Genomic DNA, 17,003 nt, shown 5'->3' with positions numbered 1-17,003 from the left:
GACCACCGGTGGTAAAGTCAGGTCAACAAGCACAAGACTTCACAGTTCTCCCACAGAACAAAATCAAACTTTTCTAATCAATCTGTCAAGTGGGTTCATAGAATCAACGTAACACAATAACCTGATTCAGGATTAAAACATCCTGCATTACTCATTTAATCTTGGATTTGTTAAGCCACGTTCAAAGAATAGGATCCAGGTCTCCTTGCTCTCCTTTGTGGTGTATCTGTGCTGCAGATATGGACCTTAGGACTGAAGTGTCCTTAAAATTGGGACTAGTCTGACTGATGGGGAGACAATAAAAGATGAGACTATGTGGATGTTATTCATGAAAGCTTCACATCAATGTTATAATTTTACATTTAACATGTTTTGCTGAGTTTGTATTGAATGAAGGACAAAGATCTCACTGTATCTGATTGAACCATTTTTTTCTACATTTATGACCTGATATCGATAACAAAACACATTCATAAACTGGTTTCCAGTTCTTTTTTCCATTTTGATCCCACTGCCTGACATTATTCAATCAGCTTGTTCAACACACATCTCTCCTTGTTGATATTTTGGAGGGTGGGCATGTTGGGGCCTCTGTGAGCTATGATTACCCATAATCCCCTTCTCTGCGTAGGTCTACATCAATGTTTATGTGTCTCAACAGAGAAGTAGAATTCTGCTGTTGGTGAACTTTGACCTAATTTGTTTCCTTGAACAACCCTCACAGCTTGAGTGGACGGCATGAAGATGAACTCACAACTGGGAGAACTGTCTTCAGTACAAACTGTCTGTGTGTCTTCATATCAGCAAAACCCAAAGGACAGGTGTCATTTAACATTAAACTAACTTAAACTTGTAACTACCTCCCCCAAAAAAACGTCAGTTCAAAATATTTTTTTCTCCATTAGGTCAACAGCATCTGAAGAAAATCACATTTGGTTGAGACACGTGTGACAAATCTAACTATGAATTTGACTTTGACCTGTTTCTTATGTGCAGGAGACTCTAACCTGACTGGACTTCACAGCAGGTCTTCATGCTGCTGTTTTCACCTATGAAACATGAATCTGACTGGTGATGAGACATGAGCAGATCAGACTGAATGGACTTTATTCATGGAACAAGCACATCGATTTATTTATTGTACATTTTGAGCACTTTTTTCTTTAGATTGCATTGAATAAACAGCTTTATGTTCTGATTTAAACAATCAAACAAATTAAGAAACTGCATTATACAATTTAAAAATAAAATTAACAAGATGGAATTAACAACTTTAAAAGTACAAGATGTCTTGAGGAAAGAAAACAGCATCAGCATCAGGACCACAAGAGTCAACCTGATGATATTCATCAATGTCATTGATTTATCTGAAGCTGGAAAAAGACACATGCAAAATTTTAACAGTGTGATTAGTTTGAATACAAAAACTGACATGTTCATTCAAGTTTGATCTTTGAAATTAAAGTATGTTGATGAGTTCTGTTGCAGTAAACCACAGTTTACCTCCCAAAACAATCAGATGTAAGGTGGAGTTATGACGTCCTCTTGTGTTCTGAGCTTCACAGGAATAATTGCCACTGTGTTCAGGTCTGATGTCAGTGATGGTGAAGATCTGTCCTGAAGCTTTTGGTGAGTCTTCATTCTCCTTGTACCAGGTGTAATTAGCTGCTGGGTTAGCATCACTGCTACAGGTCAGATTCACTGAACTACCCTCCACTACCTCAGCAGAGGGACTCACTGACACAGAGGGAAGCTGTGGAGGATCTGGAGGAGGAAACATTTATACATATTATCAGGTTCAGGATGATGATCAGAGAGACTCAATGACACATTGAAGAATCTTTACAAATTATTATTTCATTACAATTTCTATTTTTGTGTATTTGTATATTAAAAAGTCAAAGCTGTATGTGGATAAATCTAAAGTTTAGATCTGGTTTTATGACTGACAGCAGCCAGAGCTGAAGAAAACAGCAATAATCAGATAAATTATTTCCTGCATTTTATAACTTAAGGTTTCAAATCCACATTCATCAGCTGTAGGATGATTTTCAAAATAAACTGTTTCACTTACATTCCACATTAACAAACTTATACTCAGATGTCCTCCTCCCCAGCTCGTTCTCAGCTGTACAGTAATAATGTCCTGCATCAGAGGACAGGATGGAGCTGAAGACAAGTTGTTGTTTACTAATGAGTTGAAGGTCTGGATTTCCATTCTTCTTGAACCAGGTATAATTAGCTGCTGGGTTAGCATCACTGCTACAGGTCAGATTCACTGAACTACCCTCCACTATCTCAGCAGAGGGACTCACTGACACAGAGGGAAGCTTTGGAGCATCTGGAGAAGGAAATATGAAAAATTTTAACTTGACAATTAAAAGTAAATGTGTGATTTTACAGTTAAACATATTTTAATGAGATCCAACAGTAAACTATGTGGGTTTCAGTGATATGTTTTAAATCAAATAGATACATTGTAGCACATAAATCACAGTCTGTAAAGAGTCACAATCTGCTGTCATCAGCAGATCTGAAGACTGGAGATAAAAAAAAAAACCTGCAGTCATAGTCAATGAATGCTGAACGTTATGGGGAAGAGATGTGATCTTTCACTAGTTCTGCACAGTGAATCATCTAAAAAACCTTTCTGTGGTCTTGGTTCCACCACGTGATATGTTATAAAGTGAGGACAGTGGGTAAACTCACACACTGGAGGAGAGGGGAACTTCTCATGACCTTTCACAGCACAGGAATAACTGTCTATAGAATTGAAGTTGTCTTCATGAGACGGAGATGTTGTTTCTCTCCAAATCTTCTGTCCATTCTTGTACCAGATGAAGGTGGGATTATCAGGTAAACAACTGCTTTGACACTTCACTTCTGCCCAGGTTGAGTCCTGACGGGGTTCTGATCTGATCACCTGCATCTGGAGATCTGAATATGTGTAGAAAGAAAAGTATTAAGATATTGTTTGTACACACATGCAAACAAATCTATTTTCAAGAAATTAACCATTTAAACAAGAGGTTTTCAATGACAGTGTTACCTGTGACAGACAAAGTGACTCCAGGTAAACCAGTATAACGTCCTCCTGGTTGGTTTGTTGTGAACCTGAACTTGTAAACAGCTGAGTCTCTCAGTCTCAGGTCTGTGATGGTCAGAGTGCATGTGTTGTTTTCACATTGATAAAGCACGCGACCTGTGTAATCTGAGTCTCTTAACAGATCCACTGGTGCATTATTTTTCATTTTAATAAACCACAATCTCTCATTAACAGCAGTATTTATGTTATTCATTCTGGATGGGTATGTGTAGGTGCAGTTTATGTCCACTATTGATCCTTTTATGCCACAGATCTGAGTAGAAGTGTAAGTCACTCTCCAGTCATTCTGACTCTTTATCACTGTAACAGAGAAAAACAGAAACCACACTTAACATTGATCTTAGTAAACAATCAGTAAAAAGGGCGACTTCACCAAGGAGGAGTTTTTCAATATTAGGAGTTCAGAGTATTCATGTGGAGCAGCTCTGGAAAAGTAGGTTGACAATGATGATAAACCCCATAGTGTGAGGAACATGATGACTTCGTTTGAATAGATGGTTCCTTCAAGTGATTTAAGATTCAAAGGAACTTTATTGAACCCATAGGGAATTTGTGTTGCCTTGTTACAGCTGCTCTGTGCAGGAGGGGATGCTCTGCATCACTTCATCTAACTCACTGCAGGATTTCTCCTTCTCTTCTAACTCACATCCTACCTGTGGGTCATAACCACTAACAACACTGAACATCACTCAGACTCAACCTGTCTGATACGTTTTTCACCTCTAGAACATTCCTAACAAACTCCTCTTTCAGGATAACTCCTACTCCATTTCTCTTCCTATCTGACCCATGGTAGAACAACTTGAACCCTGCTCCTAAGCTTCTAGCCTTGCTACCTTTCCACCTGGTCTCCTGGACACACAGTATGTCCACCTTCCTTCTCTGCATCATGTCAACCTACTCTCTAGCCTTCCCTGTCTCAGTCCCAACATTCAAAGTCTCTACTGTCAGTCCTACATTCTTGGCTTTCTTCTTCTTTCTCTTCCTACAAATGCACCTTCCTCCTTTTCTTGTTTGACCAACAGTAGCCCAATTTCCACCGGTACCCTGAAGGTCAACAGCCCTGGTGGTGGTAGTTGTTAACCCGACCGATCTGGGTCATGATTCACATGTTTAATTTGGCATGTGCTTTATGTTGGATGCCCTTCCTGACACCACCCTCTGCATTTATCCAGACTTTGGACTGGCACAAGAAGACACTGGCTTAAGTCCCCTTGTGGTTGCATTAAACAAATTCAAGCAACTGAAATACAGCTAAAAACAAAGTAAGATCAGATAAATCACATTTTACTTTAAAATAAATAGATAAACTAAATAATAGTTTGTCCATTTAGACCTTTCAGTCCCCCTCCTATTTCACAGGAGGTGGATGATGTCATCTGTAGGAGTTTGTAGCTTGAAGTATAGAGATATTTAATATAGAGAAAACAAAAGGAAGTTTAATGGCATCATTTACATGTGCTACCCAAACTAGAACCAAGAGAAGCAAGTTCAACACGAGTGCATGTAAAAGGGGGAAGGTGATAGTTATGTACCTGCAGAAAATGCATTTCACTGGTAGAAAAGCAAGTTTTGCTCCTATCATAGTCATCAGACTAAACTAGTTTTAGGATGTGTGTTTGTTTTTCTTGCGGTTGTCATCTGTCCTGACTTTTCAGTCAGTGAGATACAGCAGATACATAGTGTGCATTGTCATCTGTGTGCTTTGATTGTGCATTGACCCTCTAGTGATGCCAGTGATCAGCTTGGGACTCCAGCAGGGGCAAAAAGTGTAAATCAAAGACTGTTATTTTTTTTAGTCAACATAATATTTAATGCACATTTAGTTAGTAAATGTTGTTGTCGTCAAAATCAATTAAAGTTTTCTTTTTTCAAAGAGGATTCAAACTTTTACACTTTTGTAATTTGCACCACCAGCCAGTAGAAACTGAACATTTGTACTAGCTGATGATGCATATGTATCATGTTAGCTTTAGGGTTAAGTTTGCATCCAGAATGTAAAAAAAGACAGTAAGTAAACTCACACACTGTAGGAGAAGGGAAGTTCTCATGACCTTTCACAGCACAGGAATAGTCTCCAGTATTAACGTTGTCTTCATGAGACGGAGATGTTGTTTCTCTCCAAATCTTCTGTCCATTCTTGTACCAGATGAAGGTGGGATTATCAGGTAAACAACTGCTTTGACACTTCACTTCTGCCCAGGTTGAGTCCCGACGGGGTTCTGATCTGATCACCTGCATCTGGAGATCTGAATATGTGTAGAAAGAAAAGTGAAATGTTTCTACATAAATTTAAATTCACAGCAATATTTCCTATATAGTAAAGAACATAACTATTTAACATGACAGTGTTACCTGTGACAGACAAAGTGACTCCAGGTTCACCAGTATAACTTCCTTCTGGTTGGTTTGTTGTGAACCTCAACTTGTAAACAGCTGAGTCTCTCAGTCTCAGGTCTGTGATGGTCAGAGTGCATTTGTTGTTTTCACAGTGATAATGCACACGATCTGTATAATCTGAGTCTGTTAACAGATCCACAGGTGCATAATTTTCCCCCTTAGTAAACCAAAATCTCTCATTAACAGCAGTACTTCTGTTATTCATTCTGGATGGGTATGTGTAGGTGCTGGAAATTTCAACTTTTGATCCTTTTATGCCACAGATCTTAGTTGAGGTGTAAGTCACTCCCCAGTTATTCTGACCCTGTATCACTGTAACACAGAGAACAGCAGAAACCAAGGTGGATAAATTAGTATATAATTGTATGCATGTGTCTCTCTCTCTCTCTCTCTCTCTCTCTCTCTCTCTCTCTCTCTGTGCGTGTCTCTCTCTCTCTCTCTCTCTGTGCGTGTGTGTGTCTCTCTCTCTCTCTCTCTGTGCGTGTGTCTCTCTCTCTCTCTCTCTCTCTGTGCGTGTGTCTCTCTCTCTCTCTTTCTCTCTCTCTGTGCGTGTGTGTCTCTCTTTCTCTCTCTCTCTGTGCGTGTGTGTCTCTCTCTCTTTCTCTCTCTGTGCGTGTGTCTCTCTCTCTCTCTGTGCGTGTGTGTCTCTCTCTCTGTGCGTGTGTCTCTCTCTCTCTCTCTCTGTGCGTGTGTCTCTCTCTCTCTCTCTGTCTCTGTGCGTGTCTCTCTCTCTCTCTCTCTCTGTGCGTGCGTGCCTCTCTCTCTCTCTCTGCCTCTCTCTCTCTCTCTCCACCTCTCTCTGTGCGTGTGTCTCTCTCTCTCTCTCTGTCTCTGTGCGTGTGTGTCTCTCTCTCTCTCTCTCTCTGTGCGTGTCTCTCTCTCTCTCTGTGCGTGTGTGTGTGTGTCTCTCTCCCTCTCTCTCTGTGCGTGTCTCTCTCTCTCTCTCTCTCTCTCTGTGCGTGTCTCTCTCTCTCTCTGTGCGTGTGTGTGTGTGTCTCTCTCCCTCTCTCTCTGTGCGTGTGTCTCTCTCTCTCTCTCTCTGTGCGTGTGTGTGTCTCTCTCTCTCTCTCTCTGTGCGTGTCTCTCTCTCTATCTCTGTGCGTGTGTCTCTCTCTCTCTCTTTCTCTCTCTCTCTGTGCGTGTGTGTCTCTCTCTCTCTCTCTCTCTCTCTGTGCGTGTGTGTCTCTCTCTCTCTGTGCGTGTGTCTCTCTCTCTCTGTGCGTGTGTGTCTCTCTCTCTCTGTGCGTGTGTCTCTCTCTCTCTCTCTGTGCGTGCCTCTCTCTCTCTTTCTCTCTCTCTGTGCGTGTGTGTGTTTCTCTCTCTCTTTCTGTGCGTGTGTGTGTCTCTCTCTCTCACTCTCTCTGTGCGTGTGTGTCTCTCTTTCTCTCTCTCTCTGTGCGTGTGTGTGTCTCTCTCTCTGTGCGTGTGTCTCTCTCTCTCTCTCTCTCTGTGCGTGTCTCTCTCTCTCTCTCTCTCTGTGCGTGTGTGTGTCTCTCTCTCTGTGCGTGTGTCTCTCTCTCTCTCTCTCTCTGTGCGTGTCTCTCTCTCTCTCTCTCTCTCTGTGCGTGTCTCTCTCTCTCTCTCTGTGCGTGTGTCTCTCTCTCTCTCTCTCTGTGCGTGTCTCTCTCTCTCTCTCTGTGCGTGTGTCTCTCTCTCTCTCTCTGTGCGTGTCTCTCTCTCTCTCTCTGTGCGTGTGTCTCTCTCTCTCTCTCTCTCTGTGCGTGTGTCTCTCTCTGTCTCTGTGCGTGTCTCTCTCTCTCTCTCTCTCTCTGTGCGTGTGTCTCTCTCTCTCTCTCTCTGTGCGTGTCTCTCTCTCTCTCTCTGTGCGTGTGTCTCTCTCTCTCTCTCTGTGCGTGTCTCTCTCTCTCTCTCTGTGCGTGTGTCTCTCTCTGTCTCTGTGCGTGCCTCTCTCTCTCTCTCTCTGCCTCTCTCTCTCTCTCTCTCTGCCTCTCACTCTGCCTCTCTGCCTCTCACTCTCAGAGAGAGAGATTATATGTTAATACTAAGTAACAATAAATTATTAGGAAAGGTTCTGTTATAATAATAATATGATTAGAAAATAAGTAAATTATAACTTTTCTGATGTTATTTCAGATTAAAAGTGTTCAGATCAGACATCACACGGTCTGAAGGTGCACTCACATATGGAGACAGTTTGGTTTTGTTAAATTACAGGCTGAGTTTTCTGGCTGCCACAAGAAAAAGAAAAATGATCACGAGGGTTTGCATATCTTGATTAGTTTCCTCTCTGTGGTCAGGTTGCTGCTGAGTTTAGTGTGAAACCATGAACGTGTGGGAAGAGATGTGGTTTACAGAAGCTCTACTATATTTAACAGATAAGAAAACGTCCCCTTATCGAAAATATCAACTGTGGAAACATCACAATGAGCTCATACAGTATGAAAAACAACACCAACACTTTTATAACAGTCTTTCTTGTTTCCCTAAACACTACTGTCCACTGTAACATCACATTCTTAAGATAATTAACCCACAGACTAAAGCAGGAGATGGTCAAAATGACAAATTGTATTTGCAACATATTTTAACACTAATTACAGATTCAAAATGTGCAATAAATCAATATTTCCCTCAAACAGCCAAACTCATGGTTAAATAAATATATTCTTTGAATCATTCATTACACACGATATGTGTAATATAAAAATCTTCTTTCACTGGCCACTTTGTACCAACTGAGTTGTGTTTAAAGGCCACAGCCGCCCTGAGTTTTGAAGGCAAAAATAGGTCTAAGTTAGTACTAGAAAGGTGTTCCTAATAAACTGGTCGTTGAGCATAAATCAAAATATAAAACTGATCACTGAAGAATTAAATAAATAAATAAAATGTAATGTGTGAAGGGGCGTTTTCTTTTGGTTTGTCACAGTTATTCCAGTATCTTTTGCATCTTTGATGTGTTAACTGTGTTCATAGTTAATGAACCAAGACAACCTGACGTCCCTGTATTAAATCTGAACCTTCTGGATTTAAATAGATTTTTCTTATTGTCAGGTTTTTCATGTTCGTGGTGGACATATATTTCACCTCCTTTTTGCTCATTTTGTTTTATCTTTAATTTCTGAATCCTTCCTTGTTTCCTGATATGTGTCTTTTTTCCTTCTGGACTAATCAGCTGTAAAGTTTTGGCCTTTTTATTATTATTTAAGAGACTTTACAGCATCTGTCTGCATTTGGGTTCCTGTTTCCCTGTTCATCTCATAAGACACTGTTGTTATTGGTAAAAAGACATTAAGGTTACAATGTAAAGTTCACTCTTGTTCACTTATTTCCAAATACAACTCAGTGAAATGACTTTCATCATATGTTTCAAGATGGTTCATTTTCTTACATCCCTCAGTTTTACTGGAGTAAATGTAGAACTACAGTACCTGACACAGACAGAAGGACGACAACAAATCCACTCGCTGCAGCATGAAAATGCATAACTGTCCTCTGATCTGTCTGTGATAATTCAGATAAAAGGAAACATATTAGCAGATAAACATGTACAGAAAGTGCATCAAACACTAAATACTTATACTTACTGTATATTGGACACAGATGTCTCTAAAGATGCTTTTCCTCTGTCACCAATAAGCAGAAGACAAAAATCAGGATGTTAAAATAGAGCAGACTTCCTTTTTCTTGACATCATTAATAATCACGATGTGCAAAATGACAGCAAACACTAAACGTTGGCATTAGTTACATGAAAAAGTGTGAGAGAGGAGCTGAATGTTCTGTTAGTTTAAGCTCTAGAGTTTCATCAAGTTCTGCTTTTTTGCAGACTAATACAAACAGCCGCAACAAACTTGCTTTACTGAGGTTTGATGCACTTGCAGAGTGTTTATTTTCACTTCTTTAAATTGAAAAACATGAAAAGTAGCAATTTAGCATTAAATTTCACTCAGATGACTGAGTGAATCAAGTTGTTGTATTTGATGTCAACTGACCCTTTAGAGCACAGAATGATGAGGCCAAAACCTGCAACACTGAATTTTCACCACTAGAAGACAAGGAAATGATATTTTACCATCCTCCAACAGAACATGATCATTTAGTGTTTTTTTTCTTCATTTTTACTTATTGAGACTATTTATATTTTAAGGTCAATGCCTCGGACATTTAGATTGTAGGACACAATAGAGTCTGATCAGGAGCTGTGAATAATTTATGATCAACACTGATGATCATAGATGTGTGGAAGGGAATGAGAAACATCACTATTCAAAAAAGTAAAGCCAGGTCTTGGATGATAATGTGGAAAGAAACAGGTTTGATGTGGGTTTAGAATCCATCCTTCCCCAGCACTAATTCTCCTGTAGTACCTGTTGCAACTGCTCATGCAGCTACTCTCCCACCCTTCATCCTTCCTCCCCCTCCTCTGTAACTATAACATCCACCACTCATAGTCAACCTGTACTGTGTTTTACAAAAAAAAAACCCTCTGTCATCTGTCTGTGATAATCCATATGAAAGAAAACATATTAACAGACATGTGGACAGAAAGTGCATCAGTAAAACACTACTCACATTGGATGAGGACGCTTCTCTGTCTGCTTTTACTCACCACTAAGAAGAAGACACGTACAGTAAAGATCCTGAAATACACCAGATTTCCTTCCTCTTCACACCATCAATATGCATGAGACAATGCTACCAAACTTTAAACTATTAAACTGCTTAAACACATAAACTTTCACTTTCTCAAAACCTTAATGCCCACATGGCTCATTTGTTCAAAGCTTCTCATTTGACTCATTAAAAGTTTTTATTAAAATACTGCAGCAAGGTAGTGAGGCTGATGTCTGTTAAAATGGAAGGTTTTGTAGCACCAGGTAACAAAATGGCAGAGTCTGTCGCAACTAGTTTCACACTATTTTTTCACACTAAACACTTAAAGCCGCAGGGTTAAAATAGTGTTTGGTTAGGCACAAAGAATCTGGGGACGGTTAGGGACTAAATAAACATGATTAGTTGTTGTTAAAATGTGATTTGTCACATATCACACATAACATTATTCATGTTACTCGACTTGTTACAACAAAGCAGACAAAAGGTGTTTGACACTGGACTCAAACTCTGGTGTGATGTGGCAAATTCCTCTGCTCCATACACCCCGAGCACGTCCTTTGGGTATATGCCAAAGATTCCCATGTCTGTATAGTAATACCCTAAGGTCTGCCTTTTTATATTATGCAGGACAGTCTCAGTCTCTTTCCTCCTCTCTGTCCTCTGTGTTGGACCATCCCGGGGCTTTTCTCCTTCACCTGGCTGTCAGTGCCTCAGTCCTGATGGGTTGGATCTTCAGCCTACAGGACTCTGACATTCTTACTTTCTCTGTCTTTCTGTTTCTTGTCGTCATCTTATTAGTGTGATTGCTTTTTCAGCAATCACACTATTGTTGTTTCCAGTATTTAATTTTATTATTATTATTATTATTATTATTATTATTATTATTATTCCGTATTCTTCCGCCCGTTTTTCGGCGTGCTGTAAGTCCTGAATGCTAAAAGCTGCAAACATGGTTCCAACTGTAATATGTTAAGCATGGTTGGGAGAGGTGTGCTCACTACCCTATGTGCTGTCAGCTAATGTACTGTAATTATTATGAATATTAATATGATATTTTTTTTGAATGGAAAGTCTATGGGAGTGATTTTTAAACTGCAATATCTCAAAAACTACACATGGTAGCATGATGCAGCTTTGTGGGATGCTGTCCCATGATGAAGTGCTTCACATGTTACAGCGTGGGCTCTATAGCGCCACCGTGTGGTCAGATATCAGCCTGTATATGTTAGTTGTTTTGACATGCTACTAGTCCTACACGCTTACAGCTAGAAACATGGTTCCAACTGTAATATGTTAAGTACAGTTAGGAGAGTAGATGTATTACTCTGTGGGCTGACAGCTGATGTACAATAATTGTTATGAATATTTGTATGATTTTTATTTTGCATTGCCGTCTATGAGAGCAATCTTCACACGGCTATATCTCGGAAACTATGCGTGATATTGTTATGAAACTTTGACCCATGATGCCCCATGATGAAATGCTTCACATGTTACAGTGTGGGCTCTCTAGCGCCACCGTGTGGTCAGTTATCAGCATGTTTATGTTAGTTGTTTTGACATGCTACTACTCCTACACGCTTACAGCTAGAAACATGGTTCCAACTGTAACATGTTAAGTACAGTTAGGAGAGTTGATGTATTACTCTGTGGGCTGACAGCTGATGTACAATAATTATTATGAATATTTGTATGATTAGTTTTTTGCCGTCTATGAGAGCAATCTTCACATGGCTGTATCTCGGAAACTACACGTGATATTGTTATGAAACTTTGACTCATGATGCCCCATGATGAAATGCTTCACATGTTACAGTGTGGGCTCTCTAGCGCCACCGTGTGGTCAGTTATTTAACTCGTTTTTTAACTCCTAAAAATTGTTTTTTTTTTTCTGATTTCACTTCTATGTTGTACAGGGCCTTTAGTACTACCACGTGCGCCACCTGGCAGCCGTTCGCGGTACTGCAACTGTTTCGATCTTTTTTTTTAAGCTAATGCAATGACTGACTTGAATGAAACTTTACAAATATGTGCAGGACACTGCCCTAAACACGCGTGTTAAACGTTTATCCACTGGGGGGCGCTATTGTGGGTGTTTTTTTTTTTTGGTATTTTATCCTCAGAACTTCATTAGTGTTGAGAGGGCAAGATGGCAACAGTTGATTCCTTTGGACAGGCTGCCATCTGCTGGAGAGTTGGTGAATAACAATTGAAAACTTCTTCATTGTTTCATGAGCTTTCACTAGTTGTTTAATATTTTAAAAAACTACACATGTTACAGTGTTGCCTGTTGCTTCTACAACTTTCAGAGCTGCAGATTCGGCGATGGCTGCAGCAGGTGCAGCGGCTGGCTTTCAGCAATCACATGCATTTTCTGCAGGAAATGCCCATTCTAGTTATTATTATTAGTGTGATTGCTGAAAGCAATCACACTATTGTTGTTTCCAGTATTTAATTTTATTATTATTATTATTATTATTATTATTCCGTATTCTTCCGCCCGTTTTTCGGCGTGCTGTAAGTCCTGAATGCTAAAAGCTGCAAACATGGTTCCAACTGTAATATGTTAAGCATGGTTGGGAGAGGTGTGCTCACTACCCTATGTGCTGTCAGCTAATGTACTGTAATTATTATGAATATTAATATGATATTTTTTTTGAATGGAAAGTCTATGGGAGTGATGTTTAAACTGCAATATCTCAAAAACTACACATGGTAGCATGATGCAGCTTTGTGGGATGCTGTCCCATGATGAAGTGCTTCACATGTTACAGCGTGGGCTCTATAGCGCCACCGTGTGGTCAGATATCAGCCTGTATATGTTAGTTGTTTTAACATGCTACTAGTCCTACACGCTTACAGCTAGAAACATGGTTCCAACTGTAATATGTTAAGTACAGTTAGGAGAGTAGATGTATTACTCTGTGGGCTGACAGCTGATGTACAATAATTGTTATGAATATTTGTATGATTTTTATTTTGCATTGCCGTCTATGGGAGCAATCTTCACATGGGTATATCTCCTAAACTACACGTGATATCGTTATGAAACCTTGATTACTACTGTCCCATGATGAAGTGCTTCACATGTTACAGCGTGGGCTCTCTAGCGCCACCGAGTGGTCAATTGTCAGCATGTTTATGTTAGTTGTTTTGACATGCTACTAGTCCTACACGCTTACAGCTAGAAACATGATTCCAACTGTAATATGTTAAGTACAGTTAGGAGAGTAGATGTATTACTCTGTGGGCTGACAGCTGATGTACAATAATTTTTATGAATATTTGTATGATTTGTTTTTTGCCGTCTATGAGAGCAATCTTCACACGGCTGTATCTCGGAAACTACACGTGATATTGTTATGAAACTTTCAGGAAAGCTGCCCCATGATGAAATGCTTCACATGTTACAGTGTGGGCTCTCTAGCGCCACCGTGTGGTCAGTTATTTAACTCGTTTTTTAACTCCTAAATTTTTTTTTTTTTTTTTTCTAATTTCACTTCTATGTTGTACAGGGCCTTTAGTACTACCACGTGCGCCACCTAACGGCCGTTGGCGGTACTGCAACTCACTAGTTGTTCAATATTTTAAAAAACTACACATGCTACAGTGTTGCCTGTCGCTTCTACAACGTTCAGAGCTGCAGATTCGGCGATGGCTGCAGCGGCTGCGGCGGCTGGCTTTCAGCAATCACACGCATTTTCTGCAGGAAATGCCCATTCTAGTTATTATTATTATTCCGTATTCTTCCGCCCGTTTTTCGGCGTGCTGTAAGTCCTGAATGCTAAAAGCTGCAAACATGGTTCCAACTGTAATATGTTAAGCATGGTTGGGAGAGGTGTGCTCACTACCCTATGTGCTGTCAGCTAATGTACTGTAATTATTATGAATATTAATATGATATTTTTTTGAATGGAAAGTCTATGGGAGTGATTTTTAAACTGCAATATCTCAAAAACTACACATGGTAGCATGATGCAGCTTTGTGGGATGCTGTCCCATGATGAAGTGCTTCACATGTTACAGCGTGGGCTCTATAGCGCCACCGTGTGGTCAGATATCAGCCTGTATATGTTAGTTGTTTTGACATGCTACTAGTCCTACACGCTTACAGCTAGAAACATGGTTCCAACTGTAATATGTTAAGTACAGTTAGGAGAGTAGATGTATTACTCTGTGGGCTGACAGCTGATGTACAATAATTGTTATGAATATTTGTATGATTTTTATTTTGCATTGCCGTCTATGAGAGCAATCTTCACACGGCTATATCTCGGAAACTATGCGTGATATTGTTATGAAACTTTGACCCATGATGCCCCATGATGAAATGCTTCACATGTTACAGTGTGGGCTCTCTAGCGCCACCGTGTGGTCAGTTATCAGCATGTTTATGTTAGTTGTTTTGACATGCTACTACTCCTACACGCTTACAGCTAGAAACATGGTTCCAACTGTAACATGTTAAGTACAGTTAGGAGAGTTGATGTATTACTCTGTGGGCTGACAGCTGATGTACAATAATTATTATGAATATTTGTATGATTAGTTTTTTGCCGTCTAAGAGAGCAATCTTCACATGGCTGTATCTCGGAAACTACACGTGATATTGTTATGAAACTTTGACTCATGATGCCCCATGATGAAATGCTTCACATGTTACAGTGTGGGCTCTCTAGCGCCACCGTGTGGTCAGTTATTTAACTCGTTTTTTAACTCCTAAAAATTGTTTTTTTTTTCTGATTTCACTTCTATGTTGTACAGGGCCTTTAGTACTACCACGTGCGCCACCTGGCGGCCGTTCGCGGTACTGCAACTGTTTCGATCTTTTTTTTTAAGCTAATGCAATGACTGACTTGAATGAAACTTTACAAATATGTGCAGGACACTGCCCTAAACACGCGTGTTAAACGTTTATCCACTGGGGGGCGCTATTGTGGGTGTTTTTTTTTTTTGGTATTTTATCCTCAGAACTTCATTAGTGTTGAGAGGGCAAGATGGCAACAGTTGATTCCTTTGGACAGGCTGCCATCTGCTGGAGAGTTGGTGAATAACAATTGAAAACTTCTTCATTGTTTCATGAGCTTTCACTAGTTGTTTAATATTTTAAAAAACTACACATGTTACAGTGTTGCCTGTTGCTTCTACAACTTTCAGAGCTGCAGATTCGGCGATGGCTGCAGCAGGTGCAGCGGCTGGCTTTCAGCAATCACACGCATTTTCTGCAGGAAATGCCCATTCTAGTTGCTATTTGTTGCTCCTTCTCCCTGATGTGTGACTGGTGTCTGGGTTCTGCTGAGGGCACCATTTTTAATTTTAGCATTTCTTTAGCAGTTAACTTGGCAGGTGTGACAGATAGCATTGTCGATTACGACCCACCAATTTAGTAATAATGGTGTAGCTTTACTGCAATTAAAAATATTTACTTGTAGGTACCTGATAACAAGACGCAATATAAAGTGATAACTTGTTATACCGTCAGTATTTTGAAAGTGAGGGGGACCTAATCTAATATTATGTGGTTCTTGTATGATGCTTAATAGGAAACAAACAGGCAACAGAAAGAGAACTTAAACTATAGGTATATGGTAACTATAGGGGACCTATTCTGTAATTACAGGGTGCAGTGCCAGTTTATCTGACACACATCAGAACAGGATGTGTGCACAGAATGCTTCCTGCAGAGGTGTGAACTTCTTTATTTGTACTTAGTCTAATTCACTTTTGACCACCACTGCCCCTCCTCTATGTACGGGGGAGGAGATGTCAAATTTAGTGGTTGTTTGTTGACGGTAACCATACCAACGTTCCTCTTCTGACTTCAAGGAACATAACTCAGTTGGTTTTTATAGCCATCTTGTAGTTTTTGTTCACTTAGGAGGAGTAGATTTGATTTAGAGCAGGCAGTAAACTTTAAAAATAAGTGAGATTCTTTGGAATAGTTAAAGTTAATCCAATAGTCAGTTCACAGACTGGATTGACTCATGGTTAACGTTAGCACACTGTCAGGAGCTGATGTAGGACACTATTCATACTTTGGCATTAACTTTAGCATTTAGCCAGCAGCAGCACATCAGTGGAAGGTGGTGGCAGAATCTCTCAGGTGGCATTAAAAGATTCCCAACTTCAAAATGTAGATTATTTATGAACAACTGAATTGTTGATGAATGTGTTTTGTTCATCCTAATAAAATACAGTTGGACGTTACTATGACTTTGTGTGGGTCTGTGTAAGTAATTTGAAACCGATTTTCTTGTATTAGCTAAAGTTATATAACTAACATGTTTCCTTCCTGTACACAAACAGTAAACAAGGAGAATAAGTGAAGGAGGCCTGCTAATGATGATAGACATATTTTATTGCTTAAAATAACAAGACTTCAAGTGATGGTCAAGAAAGATCATAGAAGTCAGTTCACCTTCAGTTTTTAAATAATTTTGAAAAAAAATGACAGGATGTCTTCAAACGACTGTTATGAAATATGTATCTGTAATTACTTGTTAATTAACCAAAACTTTCTAAGATATGTGGTACTTTTTCTGTAAGTACGTGGCTCAACGACTGGATCCGTGAGCAACGCACCACACTCAGGAGCGCTGAGAGGAAGTGGCGCAAATCCAAGACTCCATCTGATCTTGCAGAGTATCAGGATCTGCTTGTATCCTTTTCTCAAAGTGTCACCAGGGCAAAGACTGAATACTATGTTTACATTTAGCAGATGCTTTTATCCAGCGACTTACAAGTGAGGTACAAGGCAAACAAAAATCAGGCAAGGAGAAAAATACCTGGTAGAGAATACTACCAGGAGAAGCTCAGCAACACCACGGACACCTGAAAGCTGTTGTCCACTTACAAATCACTTTACCCACCATCTCCCTCTCTCACTGCCGACGGCAGCCATTAGCTTACAGTTCTCTCCTCC

The 17,003-nt window shown here is 39.9% G+C and overlaps 1 protein-coding gene and 1 long non-coding RNA gene across 2 annotated transcripts; both read right to left on the bottom strand.

The window, feature by feature from the left end:
• Positions 1–1,355: 1,355 nt before the first annotated feature.
• LOC137124621 (B-cell receptor CD22-like) lies at positions 1,356–5,347 on the bottom strand. Its single transcript, XM_067499722.1, has 6 exons — positions 5,131–5,347; positions 3,050–3,151; positions 2,710–2,937; positions 2,075–2,341; positions 1,721–1,764; positions 1,356–1,373 (listed from the first exon to the last, which is right to left on the bottom strand). The coding sequence occupies exons 1-6, from the start codon at positions 5,345–5,347 to the stop codon at positions 1,356–1,358; spliced, it is 876 nt and encodes a 291-aa protein (XP_067355823.1).
• A 169-nt stretch (positions 5,348–5,516) lies between these two features.
• LOC137124672 (uncharacterized) lies at positions 5,517–9,099 on the bottom strand. Its single transcript, XR_010914010.1, has 3 exons — positions 9,052–9,099; positions 8,896–8,968; positions 5,517–5,818 (listed from the first exon to the last, which is right to left on the bottom strand). It is a non-coding gene; the product is annotated as an uncharacterized lncRNA (long non-coding RNA).
• Positions 9,100–17,003: the final 7,904 nt, after the last annotated feature.

Source organism: Channa argus, chromosome 3 (genome assembly GCF_033026475.1).
Source record: "Channa argus isolate prfri chromosome 3, Channa argus male v1.0, whole genome shotgun sequence".
Lineage (NCBI taxonomy): Eukaryota > Metazoa > Chordata > Actinopteri > Anabantiformes > Channidae > Channa > Channa argus.
Note: the sequence above shows the minus strand (reverse complement) of the source record. Positions and strands in the feature narration are given on the sequence as shown.